Source organism: Oncorhynchus mykiss, chromosome 1 (assembly GCF_013265735.2).
Source record: "Oncorhynchus mykiss isolate Arlee chromosome 1, USDA_OmykA_1.1, whole genome shotgun sequence".
NCBI lineage: Eukaryota > Metazoa > Chordata > Actinopteri > Salmoniformes > Salmonidae > Oncorhynchus > Oncorhynchus mykiss.
The window spans coordinates 60,140,771-60,160,394 of record NC_048565.1 but is presented as its reverse complement, the minus strand read 5'-3'; the positions used below and the strand labels follow the sequence as shown (position 1 = coordinate 60,160,394).

Sequence of the window (19,624 nt, the reverse complement as noted above, 5' to 3'; positions counted from 1 at the left end):
ATGTTTTGCATGTTTTCAGGTGTTCGGAGTGTGTTATAACCAATTTATTAATGTGATTATGATATGCTATAAATCAGGCCCTATTGGGCATGCGATGCATACATGTGTCACGTTGAAAGAGCAAGGGTTGAGGGAATAGGGAGAGAGAGAGATCAGTAAGTCTGGCACTGGCCAGGCACAAGCAAATCAATTGCGTCCCTCTAGTTATTTGTGCGTCTTCATTTTTTTCATCAAACAGTGCGCTTAAAGCATCAGACAAGCTCATTGCATATAGTTGATTTGATTAAAACACATAGGTTGTGTCTATATGTGGAAAAATAAGTTGAAACATTTCGACCAAACGATTGGTCGATAGATGACTCTGTCGACCAAGAGTTTTTTGTCGGGGACAGCCCTATTTGAAAATGAAATAAAGAAATATAATTTACATAAGTATTCACACCCCTGAGTCAATACATGTTACAATAACCTTTGGCAACGACTACAGCAGTCAGTTTTTATGGATAAGCCTCTAAGAGCTTTGCACACCTGGATTGTACAATATGTGCATTATTATTAGTTGGCTGTTGATCATTGCTAGACAGACATTTTGAAGTCTTACCATAGATGTTCAAGCCGATTTAAGTCAAAACTGTAAGTAGGCCATTCAGGAACATTCAATGCCATATTGGTAAACAACTCCAGTGTATATTTGGCAAAGCGTTTTAGGTTATTGTTCTGCTAAAAGTTGAATTTGTCTCCCAGTGTCTATTGGAAAGCAGACTGAACAACGTTTTCCTTTAGGATTTTGTCAATGCTTAGTTAGCTCTATTCCATTTATGTGTATCCTAAAAAAAATCCATTGCCAATGACCAGCATACCCATAAAATGATGCAGCCCCCACCATGCTTGAAAATATGAAGTGGTACTCTTGTATTCAGGACATAAAGTACATTTCTTTGCAACATTTTTTTTACAGTTTTACTTTAGTGCCTTATTGCAAACAGGATGCATGTTTTGGAATATTTTTTTATTCTGTACAGGCTTTCTTCCTTTTCACTCTGTAGTTACTCCACAATAATAACCTAAATTATAATGTAAGTAATCCAAGACTAACTGTTTTAAAGTCACCATTAGCCTCATGGTGAAATCCCTGAGCAGTTTCCTTCCTCTCTGGCAACTGAGTTAGGAAGGGACGCCTGTTTCTTTGTAGTGACTAGGTGTATATAACTTCACCATGCTTAAAGGGATATTCTATCACATTTTAGGAAAGACCCAGATGCAGACAGTGTCGAAGTAACAAAAGTGTATTACTAGAACAGGGGGCAGGCAAAACGACAGGTTGCGGGCCGGCAGAGGTCAGTAATCCAGATCAGAGTCCCAAAGGTACAGAACGGCAGGCAGTCTCAGGGTCAGGACAGGCAGAGGTAAATAATCCAGTGTGGTGGGACAAGGTACAGGATGGCAGGAAAGCTCAGGGCAGAAAGAATGGTCAAAACCGGGAAAACAAGAACTAGAAAAAATCAGGATCAAGGGGAAAAACGCTGGTAGGCTTGACAAACAAAACAAACGGGCAACAGACAGAGAACACATGTATAAATACACTGGGGATAATGGGGAAGATGGGTGACACCTGGAGGGGGGAGGAGACAAGCACAAAGACAGGTGAAACAGATCAGGGTGTGACATATTCAATGTCTGCTTTTTTTTTTACCCATCTACTTATAGGTTCCCTTCTTTGCGAGGCATTGGAAACCTTCCTGGTCTTTATGGTTGAACCTATGTTTGAAATTCACTGCTAGACTGAGGGACCTGATAGATCATTGTATGTGTGGGGTACATAGATGAGGTAGTCATTCATACATCATGTACACAGAGCAAGTCTATGCAACTTATTACGTGACATGTTAAGCAAATCTTTACTCCTGCACTTATTTAGGCTTATCATAATAAAGGGGTTGAATACTTATTGAAGGCACCGTATCAGATCACACAGTCTATTATTGAGTTCCACAGACAAAAGAGAGGAGAAGCTGTTTTTCATCTGGTCCAGTAGAGGGGGATGCTTTTTCACAAGTCTCTCGCTCTACCTCTCCACCCCTACCTCTACCTACCTCTTCAGAAGGCCACAATTAGTGAGGCGTGACTGCCTCTCATATGGAACAAACAACAGGCTGGGAATTAGGCTAGTAGTGGGATTCTCATTCTTGTTTCATTAATACAAGAAAAATATATACTTTCCTCTGCTCCTTACATTCCCCCCTCTCCTTCCATCCCTCCTAACTTTCTTCCTTCCTAGCTTTCTTCCCACCTTTCCTCCCTCCCTGACCAGTCCACCAAAGAGTAGAGATTGGGTGGATTGGGTTAACACAGATTAGTGATCACTGGTCATGAGTGAGTGTGTACTAAGACGGAGCCCTGTTTGCCATCTAGTGCCTGCCTTTAAGGACCCCCCCAAAAATATATAAAAACATTTGAGAAAATATTGAATTTGGCCTTTACTACTATAGCCCAGAGAAATGCATTAAATAACATATAAATGGCAAAAAAAAAAGACAGTCAAGAAATAAATCATAAGGATCAAGGTTTAAACCGATACCGTTTTACCGTCAGACGAGTAAGAGCAAAACAGAGAATCTACCCTTTTCACGATTGGGGTCACGTTAGTTTGTAGCCCAAACGTTTCGGATGCTACAAACTGAAGTTGGCACATCGACGGTGCAGACTTCAGAGTCCCGACACTTGTGGGGGTTCGAGAGCAAAACTGTGACCAACATCGTGTTTGCGAGTCTCCCCTGTCAATGGAATGGTCATAATAGTTCTGTAGGTCAAACCGTTCAGATGCTACGGATGTTATCGTGAGAATAACGATTTTTCAGGATGTCTCAAGGTCTGTCCAACACTGCTCTAACTCTGCCACCTTTCACGACATCGGCAGATGCGGAGGATTGAGACACATCCAATGCAAAAAAAACACTATCTCTAGCTGTAATATGTTACTTAGATTGATACACCAGTGTGTCAATCGACTCGAGGGGGTTAAACACAGAGGGGAAATGTGTACAGCTGTCCCAACGCTCTGTAACCATTAATAATCACAGCGTGATTAACCTCAAAAACTCTACTTTCATATCGCCACGAAATAACTTTACAAATACAAAAGATCCACTTACTGTGCGACATTTTAACACATATTCCCACAAAGATGTTTTGCGTTGTACTTCCTGAGCTAATTGAAACTCTGGAAGGAAAAAACAAACAAACATTGCAATCAAGGATAAATTGTTTCTAGATACAGCATTTCACACCAAATCAGCTCCGCTATTCATCAAAAGAGACTTTTTGGCCCTGACGGAGACATGGTCACCCCACAAAAACACTCCTACTCCAGCTGCTCTCTCTTCATCTTACTATGTGTTCTCTCATAGTCTGAGAGCATCTGGTTGTCATGGTGGCATAGGGATACTCATTTCTTCTAAGTGGAGATTTTCTCTTTTCCTCCCCTCATGTCCATCTCCTCATTTGAATTCCATGTTGTCATGGTCACTTGTCCACTCAGGCTTAACATTGTTGTCATCTATTGCCCACCAGGTGCCATTAGAGTTCCTCAATGAGCTTGACACCTTGATAAGCTAATTTCCTGACGATGATTCGCCACTCATAGTACTGGGAGACTTCAACCTCCCGACGTCTACGTTCAATTAATTTATTTCCCAGTCCCCTCCCACTCCAAGGCAGGCCACTTTACTATATGCTGTTCGCATACTAATCTAACTGCAACCCCCCTCCAGGTCTTTGATCACTACTTAGTTTCCTTTTCCGTCTCGCTCTCCTCCAGCCCCTACCAAGATGGTCAAGTGTCCTCGCAGTCTCCTGATTCTACCTCTTTGACCCTACTCTCCTCCTGTTTCGCATCCTACGACTCTCACTGTAACCTTTCCTCTCAGCCGGCTTGGCCCTCTCCTCCTGCTCCGAGGCTGTGACACCATTGCGAGATCACAGAACATAGCTGCGGGCAGCTGAGCGAAAATGGAGAAAACTTAACTTCCGGAGGATCTATCATCCTTTCTCTACCTTCTCTTCCAGCTGCTAAAGCCACTTTCTATCACTCTAAAATATCAAGATTCTGCCTCTGTGCCACCTTCTCTCTTCCTTAATCCTCCAACACCTAATTCCCCTCCCTCTCTACAGATGACTGTCAACCACTTTGAAAAGAAGGTTGACGATATCTACTCCTCATTCACTCAGCCTATTGACTATTGAGTCCACTGGTCCCTCTCACACAAAACATGCCTTGGTCTCTTTCTCCCCTCTCTTTCCAGATGAAATCCTGCGACTAGTGATGTCAGTCCGTCCGACAACTTGCACATTCAACCCAATCCCCTCTTCCCATCTCCAGACCTTGTCCTACAGTTAAAGTCAGAGGTTTACATATAGTTAGGTTGGAGTCATTAAAACTTATTTTTCAACCACTCCACAAATTTCTTGTTAACAAACTATAGTTTTGGCAAGTCGGTTAGGACATCTACTTTGTGCGTGACAAGTCATTTTTCCAACAATTGTTTACAGACAGATTATGTGACTTATAATTCACTGTATCACAATTCCAGTGGGTCAGAAGTTTACATACACTAAGTTGACTGTGCCTTTAAACAGCTTGGAAAACTCCAGAAAATGATGTCATGGCTTTAGAAGCTTCTGATAGGCTAGTTGACATCATTTGAGTCAATTGGAGGTATACCTGTGGATGTATTTCAAGGCCTACCTTCAAACTCAGTGCCTCTTTGCTTGACATCATGGGAAAATCTTTTAGAAATCAGCCAAGACCTCAGAATTTTTTTTTTAGACATCCACAAGTCTGGTTCATCCTTGGGAGCAATTTCCAGATGCCTGAAGGTACTACATCTGTATAAACAATAGTACGCAAGCATAAACACCATGGGACCACGCAGCCGTCATACAGCCCAGGAAGGAGCGGTCTGTCTGTTAGAGATTAAAGTACTTTGGTGTGAAAAGTGCAAATCAATCCCAGAACAGAAGATGCTGGAGGAAACGGTTACAAAAGTATCTATATACACAGTAAAAACGAGTCCTATATCGACATAACCTGATAGACCGCTCAACAAGGCAGAAGCCACTGCTCCAAAACCACCATAAAAAAGCCAGACTACGGTTTGCAACTGCACATGGGGACAAAGATGGTACTTTTGGAGAAATGTCCTCTTGTCTGATGAAACAAAAATAGAACTGTTTGGCCATAATGACCATCGTTATGTTTAGAGGAAAAGGGGGAGGCTTGCAAGCCGAAGAACACCATCCCAACCGTGAAGCATGGGGGTGGCAGCATCATGTTGTGGGGGTGCCTTGCTGCAGGAGGGACTGGTGCACTTCACAAAATAGATGACATGAGGCAGGAAAATTATGTGGCTATATTGAAGCAACGTCTCAAGACATCATTAAAGCTTGGTCGCAAATGGGTCTTCCAAATGGCCAATGACCCTAAGCATACTTCCAAAGTTGTGGCAAAATGGCATAAGGACAACAAAGTCAAGGTATTGGAGTGGCCATCACAAAGCCCTGACCACAAAGCCCTGACCTCAATCCTATAGAAAATGTGTGGGCAGAACTGAAAAAGCGTGTGTGAGCAAGGAGGCCGACTAACCTGACTCGGTTACACCAGCTCTGTCAGGAGGAATGGGCCAAAATTCACACAACTTATTGTGGGACGCTTGTGGAAGGCTACCTGAAATGTTTGACCCAAGTTAAACAATTTAACAGCAATGCTACCAAATACTAATTGAGTGTATGTAAACTTCTGACCTACTGGGAATGTGATGAATGAAATAAAAGCTGAAATAAATTATTCTCTCTACTATTATTCTGACATTTCACATTCTTAAACTAAAGTGGTGATCCTAACTGACCTAAGACAGGGAATTTTTACTTGAATTAAATGTCAGAAATTGTGAAAAACTGAGTTTAAATGTATTTGGCTAAGGTGTATGTAAACTTCCCGACTTCAACTGTATATCTCACTTCCCTCATCAACTCCTCCCTGACCACTGGCTGCATCCACTCGGACTTCAAAATGGCTTGAGTCTCTCCCCTCCTCAAGAAGCCAACAATAGACCCCTTTGACGTCAAAAACTATAGACAGGCATCCCTTCCTTTTCTTTCCAATAACACTTGAGCGTGCTTCCTCTGACCAACTCTCTTATTATCTCTCCCAGAACAATCTTCTTGACCCTAACCAGTCAGGATTCAAGACGGGTCACTCAACCGAGACTGCTCTTCTCTGTGTTACGAAGGCTCTCTGCACTGCCAAAGCTGACTCTGTCTCTCCTCTGTTCTCATCCTCCTTATCCATATTAGATCTCATCATCTTTCTTTCCCTCTGATACTGCCTACACTGTAGCAATACATGCTCCACGGTCTCTGTTTCCTGTGCAATAATCACAATAGTCTTATTCAACCGGCTGTGTCTCACCCTTAATCTAGTAAAAAATTTAAAAAGTAAAATTAAAATTGAAAAAAAAAATTGCCTCCTCTCTTCTGTCCCTTTCTGCCGTCCTCCCCTCCCCGACTTTCCTCTGTGCTTTTAAATAAATGCCTGCCCTTAGTATCTCTTTTCCATTGCTCCTGTCATCTCTGCACCGTCACTGTCCATATCAGGCTTTTTGCCTCTGCTTTGCTCATTGAAATTTCAACATCCCCACTACTACGTGCTTGTTTAGCCAGTACATCAACTGTCTTGTTCCCCTCCACCCCACATGGGCTGGGATCCAAGTAAATCTTATCTGTATACCCATCTGTCTAATCTTGCCATGGGTTTGTAGTACCTCAAAGCAGGTCTTGTCTGTTACGTGACCTAAAGGACTGCAGACTCATCAACACTGCACATGAATCAGAGCAAATAACTACTTCTGTCTGTCTTGACTTCCTCCACCCACTGCAAGGCCAACAGTATGGCCATCAGCTCCGCCATATATACAGCCAGATGATCTGTAACACGTTTTCTGACTTCCACTCCACATTCCTGCACTACAAATGCTGACCCAGTACGTCCTGTCCTTGGATCTTTTGATCCATCTGTGTAAATGGCCACAAAATCCTGATACACAGTATCCAGACTTCTCTTAAACAAATCAGATGGATCAACACCCTCCCCATCTTTCTGTAGTCTCTCCAACACTTTTAGATCAACTACTGGAGGTGGGAGGGGCCATGGTGGATTTACAGGAATAGCTACCGTTGGACAAAACTCCCTTCCATACAGTACCATCTCCTTCGCCTGGGTATTACCCCACCCACACAAAGCTTGTATTCTGTTCTAGCTCATGTTCCTTGCAAGCCTGTGAAATCCCTTTCGTAAGATGAGACACCCCATGTCCCTGTAGGTTGACCCAATAATTAATTGACAGCTGCTGTCTCCTAATCTGCAATGGCATATACCAGCATCTCCACCTGTAGCGCAGCCACTGGAGAGGTCCGAAACGCCCCACTACATATTCTGAGCCCTTGCCCCTGTATAACATCTAGCCTTTCCAATTAGGTCCGGCCTTCGAACCATACGCTTTACTGCCATAGCCTACTCCATCCACAGACACCTCCTCTTCCCTCCGGTCCTACTGTGCATACTATGGGGTAATGATCACCCCCTACAGTGGACTCCTCCCATACCTCACAGATTCCTGCCATTGCACTAGATACCAGAGTGAGGTCCAAGGCAGACTCTTTCTCTATGGCTACATCAATCCTGGTCCCACAGCCATCATTCAGGCACATCAGATCTTTCACTTCTTTCAGATTTTACATTGCTTGCAGAGGAGGTCATAGCGAGAGGGAGGAAGCGGGTGAGCTCGAGTCGGTTATAAATGGCGGGAAAAAGGGAGATGGTTTGTTAAAGAAGAATGGTAGAAGGTGTAAGCAGAGTGAGCTGAAGACAGGAGGAGAAATGGAAGTGAATGAGGTTGAAGTGTCAGAAGTGATAGGTGTGGGGAAGTTCTTGGAGCCCGAGGCTCGCACCGAGGGTCAGGATAAAGATGAGTCTGTGACCGTTTTTTTTTGTTGTAAATGTGGACCCCTGCCTTTTGGCTGACCCATTTCTGGTTTCAGGGTGGGTGAAATCAGAGTTGGGTGCTGTGGAATTGGTGAGGGTAACCAGAAGTGGTCTCGTGATTATTGTTTGTGTTTCTGCTGGTCAAAGGGAGAAGGCATTATACGAATGGGGGAGAGAAATGTGAATGGTTTTGCCTTCAAGAAAAGGGTGCCATTGAAAGGAGTGATTACTGGGGTAGCAGTGAATGTAAAAGTTGACCAACTGAAGGGGAAGATTCCCGGTGTTTGTGATGCTCGTCGTTCGGTGTGAAGCAGACAGGGTGGCGTGAGTGGTGAAACAGAAGAGTCGTCCTCTGTTCTTTTTGAGCTTTAATGTTGAGTCTTTTCCCAACAAAGTGATGTTAGGATATACACTACAGTTCAGAAGTTTGGGGTCACTTAGAAATGTCCTTGTTTTTGAAAGAAAAGCTATTTTTTTTTTGTCCATTTTAAAATAACTTCAAATTGATCAGAAATACAGTGTCGACATTGTTGTAAATTACTATTGTAGCTGGAAACGGCTTATTCCATAAAACAAAATATCTACATAGGTGTATTTATCCCATTTATCAGCAACCATCACTCCTGTGTTCCAATGGCACGTTGTGTTAGCTAATCCAAGTTCATCATTTTAAAAGGCTAAATGATCATTAGAAAACCATTTTTCAATTATGTTAGCACAGCTGAAAACTGTTGTTCTGATTAAAGAAGCAATAAAACGGGCCTTTCTTTAGACTACTTGCAATAGCATCGAATAGTCCCCGCGATATGCAACTGTTCAGGGAAGTCAGGAACCAATACACGCAGTCAGTCAGCTTTTTCAAGCAGAAATTTGCATCCTGTAGCTCTAACTCCCAAAAGTTCTGGGACACTGTAAAGTCCATGGAGAACAAGAGCACCTCCTCGCTGCCCACTGCACTGAGGCTAGGTAACACGGTCACCATCGATAAATCCGTGATAATCGAAACTTCAACAAGCATTTCTCAACGGCTGGCCATGCCTCCCTCCTGGCTACTCCAACCTCGGCCAACAGCTCCGCCCCCCCGCGGCTACTCACCCACGCCTCCCCATTTTCTCCTTTACCCAAATCCAGATAGCAGTTGTTCTGAAAGCGCTGCAAAACCTGGACCCATACAAATCAGCTAGGCTTGACAATCTGGACCCTCTATTTCTGAAACTGTCCGCCGCCATTGTCACAACCCCTATTACCAGCCTGTTCAACCTCTCCTTCGTATCATCTGAGATCCCCAAGGATTGGAAAGCTGCCGCGGTCATCCCCCTCTTCAAAGGGGGCGACACCCTGGACCCAAACTGTTACAGACCTATATCCATCCTGCCCTGCCTATCTAAGGTCTTCGAAAGCCAAGTCAACAAACAGATCACTGACCATCTCGAATCCCACCGTACCTTCTCCACTGTGCAATCCAGTTTCCGATCACGGATGCACCTCAGCCACGCTCAAGGTACTAAACGATATCATAACCGACATCGATAAAAGACAGTACTGTGCAGCCGTCTTCATCGACTTAGCCAAGGCTTTTGACTCTGTCAATCACCATATACTTATCGGCAGACTCAGTAGCCTCGGTTTTTCAAATGACTGCCTTGCCTGGTTCACCAACTACTTTACAGACAGAGTTCAGTGTGTCAAATCGGAGGGCATGTTGTCCGGTCCTCTGGCAGTCTCTATGGGGGTACCACAGGGTTCAATTCTCGGGACGACTCTTTTCTCTGTATATATCAATGATGTTTCTCTTGCTGCGGGCGATTCCCTGATCCACCTCTACGCAGACGACACCATTCTGTATACTTCTGGCCCTTCCTTGGACACTGTGCTATCTAACCTCCAAACGAGCTTCAATGCCATACAACACTCCTTCCGTGGCCTCCAACTGCTCTTGAACGCTAGTAAAACCAAATGCATGCTTTTCAACCGTTCGCTGCCTGCACCCGCCCGACTAGCATCACCACCCTGGGTGGTTCCGACCTAGAATATGTGGACATCTATAAGTACCTAGGTGTCTGGCTAGATTGTAAACTCTCCTTCCAGACTCATATCAAACATCTCCAATCCAAAATCAAATCTAGAGTCGGCTTTCTATTTCGCAACAAAGCCTCCTTCACTCACGCAGCAAAACTTACCCCAGTAAAACTGACTATCCTACCGATTCTCGACTTCGGCGATGTCATCTACAAAATAGCTTCCAATACTCTACTCAACAAACTGGATGCAGTTTATCACAGTGCCATCCGTTTTGTTACTAAAGCTCCATACACCACTGCGACCTGTATGCTCTTGTCGCCTGGCCCTCTCTACATGTTCGTTGCCAGACCCACTGGCTCCAGGTCATCTACATCTCTATGCTAGGTAAAGCTCCGCCTTATCTCAGTTCACTGGTCATGATGGCAACACCCACCCGTAGCAGGCGCTCCAGCAGGTGTATCTCACTGATCATCCCTAAAGCCAAAACCTCATTTGGCCGCCTTTCGTTCCAGTTCTTTGCTGCCTGCGACTGGAACGAATTGCAAAAATCTCTGAAGTTGGAGACTTTTATCTCCCTCACCAACTTTAAACATCTGCTATCTGAGCAGCTAACCGATCGCTGCAGCTGTACATAGTCCATCGGTATATAGCCCACCCAATTTACCTACCTCATCCCCATACTGTTTTTATTTTATTTACTTTTCTGCTCTTTTGCACACCAGTATCTCTACCTGCACATGTTCATCTGATCATTCACTCCAGTGTTAATCTGCTAAATTGTAATTATTCACTCCTATGGCCTATTTATTACCTACCTCCTCATGCCTTTTGCACACAATGTATATAGATTATTTTTTCCTACTATGTTATTGACTTGTTTATTGTTTACTCCATGTGTAACTCTGTGTTGTTGTCTGTTCACACTGCTATGCTTTATCTTGGCCAGGTCGCAGTTGCAAATGAGAACTTGTTCTCAACTAGCCTACCTGGTTAAATAAAGGTGAAATAAAAATAAAATCTGGAGCATCAGCATTTGTGGGTTAGTGGTTAGAGCGTTGAATTAGTAGCCGAAAGGTTGCAAGTTCGAATCCCCGAGCTGACAAGGTACAAATCTGTCATTCTGCCCCTGAACTAGGCAGTTAACCCACTGTTCCTAGGCCGTCATTGAAAATAAGAATTTGTTCTTTACTGACTTGCCTAGTTAAATAAAGGTGTCCCATCCTTTCAGATTGTTGGCCTGAGGTAGGACTACATAGATTTATATAATGGAGTTGGGTGGTATTTTTAAAAGTTTTTTTTTTTTTGTGAGAGTAGTGTTAGATGGTAGGGTATTTGTTTATTCCTTTGTTTTTTCAAGCAAAGTACAAGGGAGTTGTACTCCAGTCTAGTAGGTGGCGGTAATGCAATATTTATTAGTTGCTAACCGCTGTTAAACTTCATCGAAGAAGAGCAAGTGCAGAGACGGGGGGGGGGGGGGCATTGTTCGCTGCTGGCTAGGAACAAAGGGTTTGGCTCCTTCACCACTTCTCAACAACTGTGTTGCTAAAAAAAAAACGCTACCCCTGAGGAGTGAAAATAACGCATCTGAGAAAATACTAATTATTGCCACTTTTTAGTTTTGTTTCGGAGGAGCACTGAAGTAACGGCTATTTTTTTAAGCTGAGCCTGAAGGTGCTTCAAATCGGGACAGCTAGCATTCAAGCTAGCCTGCTAACCGAGCAGTGGTGTTGGAAAAGAAAACCCACCGCGTTTCGTTTAACCATTCGGTGCAGGTATGGTGGCTTGAAGTGTTCGCAATTAACTCTAGGTACTAGTCTTGTTGCAATTTTAAGTAGCAGTGGATTATTAGGATGCAAACGTGAAATGTCGAATGCGGCTCGTGCAGCTAGCTAACGTACTTAGTTCCTTAACAGTTAACGTTAAATGGCTAACGCCACAGCTAGCTAACTTCACTGCCACTGGTCAACACAGGCAATCTTGCTGTTGTAGCTAGCATGCTATCAGCATCCAGTCAAACCTTGTGTTCAACTGATCTCACGCGTCAGTATTCATCAAGATAAGACAATTAATGAAGACTTCATGTAGTTGGCTGCTAGCTTCTCAGCTCTGTCACTTCGATGTTTAACTAACGTAATCTGTACTAGGCTCATAATGCTGTCTTTCGGTGTGTTTAATTGAGCAAATGTCAATTGGCGATTGTTGTTTTGTTATTCAAACCTCGTTCTAATCAATCATAACCCCCAGCCTACAGATAGAGTATAAGCTCATCCAAATCTCTTTGAGTGGAAAATTCAAAACAGGCCGTAGATCAGTTTCTCTAGTAGTAGAGGCAACTTCACCCATTCCAAGATGGGTCAATGGCGCTTTCATTGGATAGTGTGTGTCATCTGGGGAATATAGGAGAGGTTGTCTGTGACTCCTCTATATTATGACATCTCTCAGACAGTGACATGATGCTCCTCCAGTGTTACTCTATGCTTCTGCCCCAGATCTCTGGAAGCTTGGACTGATGTCATCCATCTACATCTGTCATAAAGACAGGATTGACCCCAGAGTAGAGTGAGTGGATGCCACCAACTGCCTATCCATTCTATTCTCATGTTGGCATGGCTATATGCAGATGTTGAAGGCTTGAAGCCAGTCTGTGCAATGAAAAGTATTTTTATTGATTGTAGGATGATTAATGAGTAATTTAATATGACGTACCTGGCTAGCCTAGAGAAAGGCTGAGTGTATACAGGGGGATGTCTGGTGTACCAGGGTTTGGGGTTGCTTCCAGGTCAAAGGTCATGCCAATAGAACTGCAGTGAACCCTGTAGAGAAGGGCCGGAGAGGGGAGGATAGACAGCCTCTCTGGGGTGCAGTGAAACAAGGGGGATTTGTGTGCTTTTTTGGGAGGGGCTATGGGGGGGATATATAATATGGGTAATGTTGTTCTCCAAACAATGCTTTATTGGTGAGATGCAGGATTCTGCTTTTGGGAGCATATTAGTTGTTGTAGTAGAAGCTATCGTTTTTCCTGTGTTAAGGCCTCAGCATGCTTCAGTTCGGCTGGTGCCGAGTTAAACTCGGCTAGCCGAACATGTGTACTTGCATACTCCCGTAAAAGACCTTCCCTTGAAAAACGAGAAAAAAGCGGCAGTAGTACTGTTTGTCCATATTGAGAAGCCGTAGCCAGATCTTCAAAATAGTCCGAATTAATCTATGATAACTCAAGATATCTGTTATTGATTTGAAAGTTTTTGCAGAGGAGATCTTTTTCATGCAATTTCACATCTAAATGAGAATTTGTGTCGTATTTCTCAATGAAAAAGGTATTTGAAAACGAGTCGTCTCTCGTTTTAAAAACAAGACTTTATTGAAGAATCCCTACTGTTGACCAATCACAGAGGAAGGGGCGTAGACTTCAGCTTGCCTCAAAAAAGTGTGCCGAACAGCCAAACCCAAAATGCCATAATATATGCAAACTCTTCCGAACAGTTTTGGCTGGGAAGCATTTTGGATGCCTTTTATAATGACCTGGGCTGGCTGAATTGTGCACTAGAGAGGAAGGAGGGCAGACAGCTCAGGACAGTGCACATAACCCCATCTCTCCCCCTCTAATCTCTCTCTACGCCCCCCCCACTCCCCCGTTGTTGACGAAGTAGGCCACAGAGTAGCCTATTTTTTATTTATTTATTCCAGCCTTACTTCTACAGATGGAGATTGGATGTTATTGAATACAGGTTGAGGCTCAATGCAGTGTTTCTTTGTCTTCAAATTCAGTAAGCCTTAGATGGGGTGTTTAGTTACAGCAGCGTTGTAATGAAGGCCTGAGTGTTTCAGTATGCACAGATCTAGGCAGGAGAAGGTTAACACCACAGCATGCTAGAGGGACGGGTGGGGGATGGGCAGGACAGGACACCACACACACAACAGGACTGTGATCACATGATTTTAGGCTGCTGTATGCAAGAGGGGCTTAGTGTTATATGGTATACTGAAACTTCTGTATGTTTTTTTTTATTTTAAAAAGCTGTTTGGTACTGTCTGGGCTGCGTTAGCTCCTGACTCATGCTGCACATAAATTAACACTTGATTAATGCAACATGGCATGTAAAAATTAACATAATTATTGTTGGCAAAACAATGTTCATACAGGCTAGAACACTTTTACAACGCAAGACGATACTAGCTTTAATTGAAGGCTAACTTTACTTGCTAGCTTACAGCTGAAGCAACACAAATTCACTACCTTAGTACTTTCTTTGTGATAATATGCAAGTATAATGAAACTTGACTCATTCACTTTGTCTCTCACCACCATAAACTCATTCACTTAATTTCCCTCCTGCCTGGTTTCCCCTATATTCCATAGCCACCCACAAAGCCAGAATCCACCGCCATGTTCTGCCTCACAAATGACGTCATTGCCTTCTTAGAGACAGCGCACACTTTTATGGAAATGTTAAGTACAATAGAATAAGTCCTACATGGAAGGGATTGTCATCTGTAGCCCCACAAAATCAGTTAAAACAAGCTCGATAGCTCAATGCATTCACACACTCGTATTGAATAATATGCATTAATCTGTATCATGAATAGACCTAGGCTACATCTTGATTTACCCAGTTTATAAAGAGAGATTTAGAGCAATTCCATATTAAGGTCAATTTGAGCATGAAATGGCTTATTTACCTAGCATGTGTGTATTTTGAAGTAGACTACATTTGGCTTTTTATATTTGCCTAGTTTAATGTTGTTTTTACTACAAAGTAGGATACAAAAGTCTAAGTAGTTTCAGTCAACCAGATTGCATAGCTTTTGGCAATGGCTGCAGGCATATCACTGTAGGCATATGATTGGTTTGTATTTATTTGCACACAAGAAAATACAATATTGGTAAAAATTTCCACAATGTAGTCAACTTTTTTTAACCTGTTTTCTACTCTGTACTCATCTGTACTCTGAAATAGGCTATAAAGGAATTATTTCAGTCAACCTACCTGGTAGAGTAAATAAGATGAAAGATCTGTGTAATCAGGCTGTAATCAGTTTGTACAAATCGCTCAATCTCTTTCTCTCTGTCTAGGCTGTTCGTCTAAGTCGTTCAAGCTGTACTCCCCCAAGGAGCCCGGCCCTAACGGCAGTGCCTTCCCCCCCTTCCACCCCGGCACCATGCTGGACAGGGACGTAGGGTAGGACACGCACGCATTTGCCACTTAACTCGTACTGTTAGTACATTACTATTAGTACCTATATAGTACTGGGTTGTTTTAATTTGTACTTTCTCCTGTCTTTCCGTCTGCAGGCCAACACCAATGTACCCCCCGTCATACCTAGAGCCTGGCATGGGGTGAGTACAACGACTGACGATCACAGCATCAACCTTGACGACCCCCCCCCCCCCCCCCCCCCCAGGCCTCAAAATAGTGTTAGAGCAAATGTTTTAATTAGAAAAAAGTTGTTACGTCCAGTCCATCTGTACTGACCCTGCTCTGGCCTGTTGCAGGAGACCAACACCATACGGCAACCAGACAGACTACAGGATATTTGAGCTCAACAAACGGCTACAAAACTGGACAGAGGTGGGCGATGATGGCGATTTGGCTGTGGGAGATTGATTTATTGAATGATTGCTTCACTGATGGTGGGATTATCTTCTCTCCCCTCTACTGTTGGACTGATTTGGTTGTGTGTTGTAGGACTGTGACAATCTCTGGTGGGATGCCTTCACCACAGAGTTCTTTGAGGATGATGCCATGCTCACCATCACCTTTTGTCTGGAGGACGGGCCTAAACGATACAGTACGAAATATTTTGAATTCCAGGGCGGCTATGCTTTATTATGGGATTGCATAGATTTCACCCGCTAACCATAACGTGTTAATCTGCATTTCATACTAAATAATTTTATTGAAACAGTAAATGTATCCTCTTCCTAGCTATCGGCCGGACATTGATCCCGCGGTACTTCCGGAGTATCTTTGAAGGCGGCGCCACTGAGCTGTTCTACACATTGAAGCACCCTAAAGAGTCCTTCCACACAAACTTTGTGTCTCTGGACTGTGACCAGTGCACCATGGTTACACAGAACGGCAAGCCCATGTTCACACAGGTACGAAAATACACTTTCTGCTACATTTGAACATTTGCAAATACACATTACATTCCCCACTTACAATTCCACAACTCCACCTTTCATTTACAAATCCAAACATGTATGTCTTTCTCCATCTATTTTCTGTGCACTGTATGATAACAAACCATACCTTGCTCTAGGTGTTTGACCTCTAACCCCTCTCTCCTTTAGGTGTGTGTGGAGGGCCGTCTGTACCTGGAGTTCATGTTTGACGACATGATGAGGATCAAGACGTGGCATTTTAGCATCAGACAACACAGAGAAGTCCTGCCTCGCAGCATACTGGCCATGCACGTGAGTCGCACACACACCAAGGTTTCCGTTAGCCAGTAATAGCAGGCGATTGGTCAATACATGTTAAATTGGCGCCGGCCAATTGTCCCTGAGAAGAAGAGAGAAATCCTATTGTGAAATAATTGATGGAAATACGAGTCGATCGATCATGCTTATCAGTCTAAAGGATAATTTGCATAATTTTGTTTGTGAATGGTATTCGTTATGTTTCAGCATACAGAGCCTTTGAGCGGAATGTCTTGTCAGGCAGCGCTAGAGCTTCTGCTACAGAATCTCAAACAAATGCATAGGCAACGGAAGTTGGGCTTCATCGTTGCGTCACACCACTTTACACTGAGCTGGAAGCAGTATGCATTTTGAAAACAGTGCATTCGGAAAGTATTCAGACCCCTTGACTTTGTTCACATTTTGTTAAGTTACAGCCTTATTCTAAAATGCATTAAATAAAATATCCTCAGCAATCTACACACAATGACAGACATTTTTGCAAATGTAGTAAAAATAAAAAAAAACATACCTTATTTACGTATTCAGACCCTTTGCTTTGAGACATGAAATTGAGCTCAGGTGCTTCCTGTTTCCATTGATCAACCATGATCATGTTTCTACAACTTGGAGTCCACCTGTGGTAAATTCAATTGATTGGACATGACTTGGCACACACCTGTCTACATAAGGTCCCACAGTTGACAGTGCATGTCAGAGCAAAAACCAAGCCTTGAGGTAGATGGAGACTTATCAGGATTGAGGCGAAGATAAACAGAGCAAAGTACAGAGATCCTTAAATGAAAACCTGCTCCAAAGCACTCAGACTGGGGCGACGGTTCACCTTCCAACAGGACAACGCAGGAGTGGCTTCAGGACAAGTCCTTGAGCGGTCCGGACTTGAACCCGATCGAACATCTCTGGAGAGACTTGAAAATAGCTGTGCAAGCAACGCTCCCCATCCAACTTGACGGAGTTTGACAGGATCTGCAGAGAAGAATGGGAGAAACTTCCCAAATACAGGTGTGCCAAGCTTGTAGCGTCCTACCCGAGAAGACTCGAGGCTGTAATCGCTGCCAAAGGTGCTTCAACAAACATTTGAGACATGTCTTACCTTGCTTCAAAGTGGCCTACCCAAAATCAGACCATATTATTTTATTTAAACTTTCTTTCATTGTCCAGTCGCCTAAAGGCACAATCCTAGTCATATTAGCAACCCATGCTAATTGTTGCATATTAGATTTCCTCTTTCAAAATGTCTAACTGATATTTTCATCTGTCACAATAAACTGCTCGCGTGTGCTTTGACAATGGTCTTATCCCCACTATGGAATGGACATTGCTGCGCTAATAATGTGAAGAAATAATAGTTGAGCAACATTAAGCTAAACGTTCTGATCTGTTGCATCAGGCTACATAGGCTAGTCTACCCTCTCACAACGGTCCCAGAGTCTGTTAACCTATCAATAGAATAGGTTAACTTCCATAGTAGATTCATGTAGGCTAGTGATTTTGCTGTTACTCGTCTTGTTGGCTGAAGAAAATATGGCTGCCCAGGGGAGTCAGAGGTGAAACTCACAATAAAATAAGACCGTGGGAGACCGTTTTGCTGTGCTCAAACAAGTTGTTCCTTACTAAATTTTTGGGGGAATAGGGAGAAATAACTGAAAGGCGTCTCAGGTAACGGGTGGGTCACTCGGTGTTCGGCGTAGCGGCTCCTCGGACCGCCTGTGGTAACAAACAACAAAAGAGAGCGCTGAGTACGGGGTTTCAATACTTGTTATCAACTTGCACCAGGTGGCATGCTGCCTGGGAATGGGTCCTCTTCTCCAGTTCTTCTAAGGTCTAGGCATACCCTCTGCCTGTCTGCTCAAGCGCCCGAGTGACTGCACCTCTACTTATACTCATTTTGGGTTAACGAGGGACAGGTGGGACCAATTCCAGGTGCCAATTGGTTTGCATCACCTGGACTGGGTAGTATTAGTGTTGGATCACCAGCCTCAGTTGGTGCCTGTAGAGCTGTCCATGGTGCTGACTCAACTTGGCCTCTCTAGCCCTCTGGTGCTGACCATGGTCCTGCTCCTTCCTTTGTAGCTCCCTGCTGGCCTCTGGGTTGCCACACAGTAAATGTGGACAGTTATTCTAACATCTTCAAAGTATGCATCAGATTTCAGTAAGAAGGACTGCACATCGTTGGATCCTCGACCTGCATGTTCTGTTAATATGAATGACCATAATCTAAATGTGATTTCTGTCATTCTGAGCACTGTGGGTGGACGCCCTAATCAGGTTACGCAATGCATATGGTCCGGTATAAATCTCAAATTTCCGGCGCCACATTTTCTTAACGGAAACCCTGACCCACAGATTTGGTGGATTAATTGATTTCCAGACCAGTGTTACTGACCACCTTCCCATGTTTGTTCTCTGCTCTCTTTCCACCCTTCTCTCTTCACTCTCTTCCAATGTGCAGGACCCTCAGATGCTGGATCAGCTGGCTAAAAACATCACAAGATGTGGCCTGTCCAACTCCACACTCAACTACCTCAGGGTATGTCCAGTGGAGGCTGGTGGGAGGAGCTATAGGAGGACAGGCTCATTGTAATGGCTGGAATGGAATTCATGGAACAGTGTCAAACGTGTTTTCCATAAGTTTTATTTTGTTTGATACCGTTCCATTAATTCCATTGCAGCAATTGTAATGATTCCGTCCTCCTATAGCTCCTCCCAACAGCCGCCACTGGTTGTCTCGTTCAGTGCTTTAGTCAGTGGAATGGTAAATGTGGTTAGAGATGCTGGTACTTAAGCAGTATTAGTAATCTGTTTCTCTGACCCTCTTTCTCTCATCTAGCTGTGTGTGATCTTGGAGCCGATGCAGGAGTTGATGTCCAGACACAAGACCTACAGTCTGAGTCCCAGAGACTGTCTCAAGACCTGCCTCTTCCAGAAGTGGCAACGCATGGTGGCCCCACCAGGTAACAATCAAGACTTTACACAGACAATCCACTTATACACATGTTTGGTAGGGATGGGCATTTGACATTTTTTGACTGTTCCAGTACTCACATAAAAAAAATAATTCTGAGTACTCAAATACATTTATTTTTAGAATGCAAGGCCGGAACATTTATCTATAGGCCTATGCCAACAGTGTGCGACAATGC

At 43.6% G+C, this 19,624-nt stretch overlaps 1 protein-coding gene across 12 annotated transcripts in view; it reads left to right on the top strand.

Annotated features, from left to right (window-relative positions):
• The window catches only part of LOC110525977 (LIM domain-binding protein 1), a 42,228-nt gene that overhangs the window by 12,148 nt on the left and 10,456 nt on the right, over positions 1-19,624 (top strand). For 11 of the 12 annotated variants that reach the window (XM_036981324.1, XM_036981332.1, XM_036981355.1 and 8 more), the window contains 8 exons: positions 15,132-15,237; positions 15,351-15,395; positions 15,552-15,627; positions 15,745-15,847; positions 15,985-16,157; positions 16,353-16,475; positions 18,934-19,011; positions 19,312-19,435. In XM_036981324.1, the coding sequence (XP_036837219.1) occupies positions 15,132-15,237; positions 15,351-15,395; positions 15,552-15,627; positions 15,745-15,847; positions 15,985-16,157; positions 16,353-16,475; positions 18,934-19,011; positions 19,312-19,435 (828 nt within the window). Of the gene's footprint in view, positions 1-11,511; positions 11,833-15,131; positions 15,238-15,350; positions 15,396-15,551; positions 15,628-15,744; positions 15,848-15,984; positions 16,158-16,352; positions 16,476-18,933; positions 19,012-19,311; positions 19,436-19,624 lie in introns of those variants that run through there. The other variant, XM_036981396.1, reaches the window with a different exon arrangement.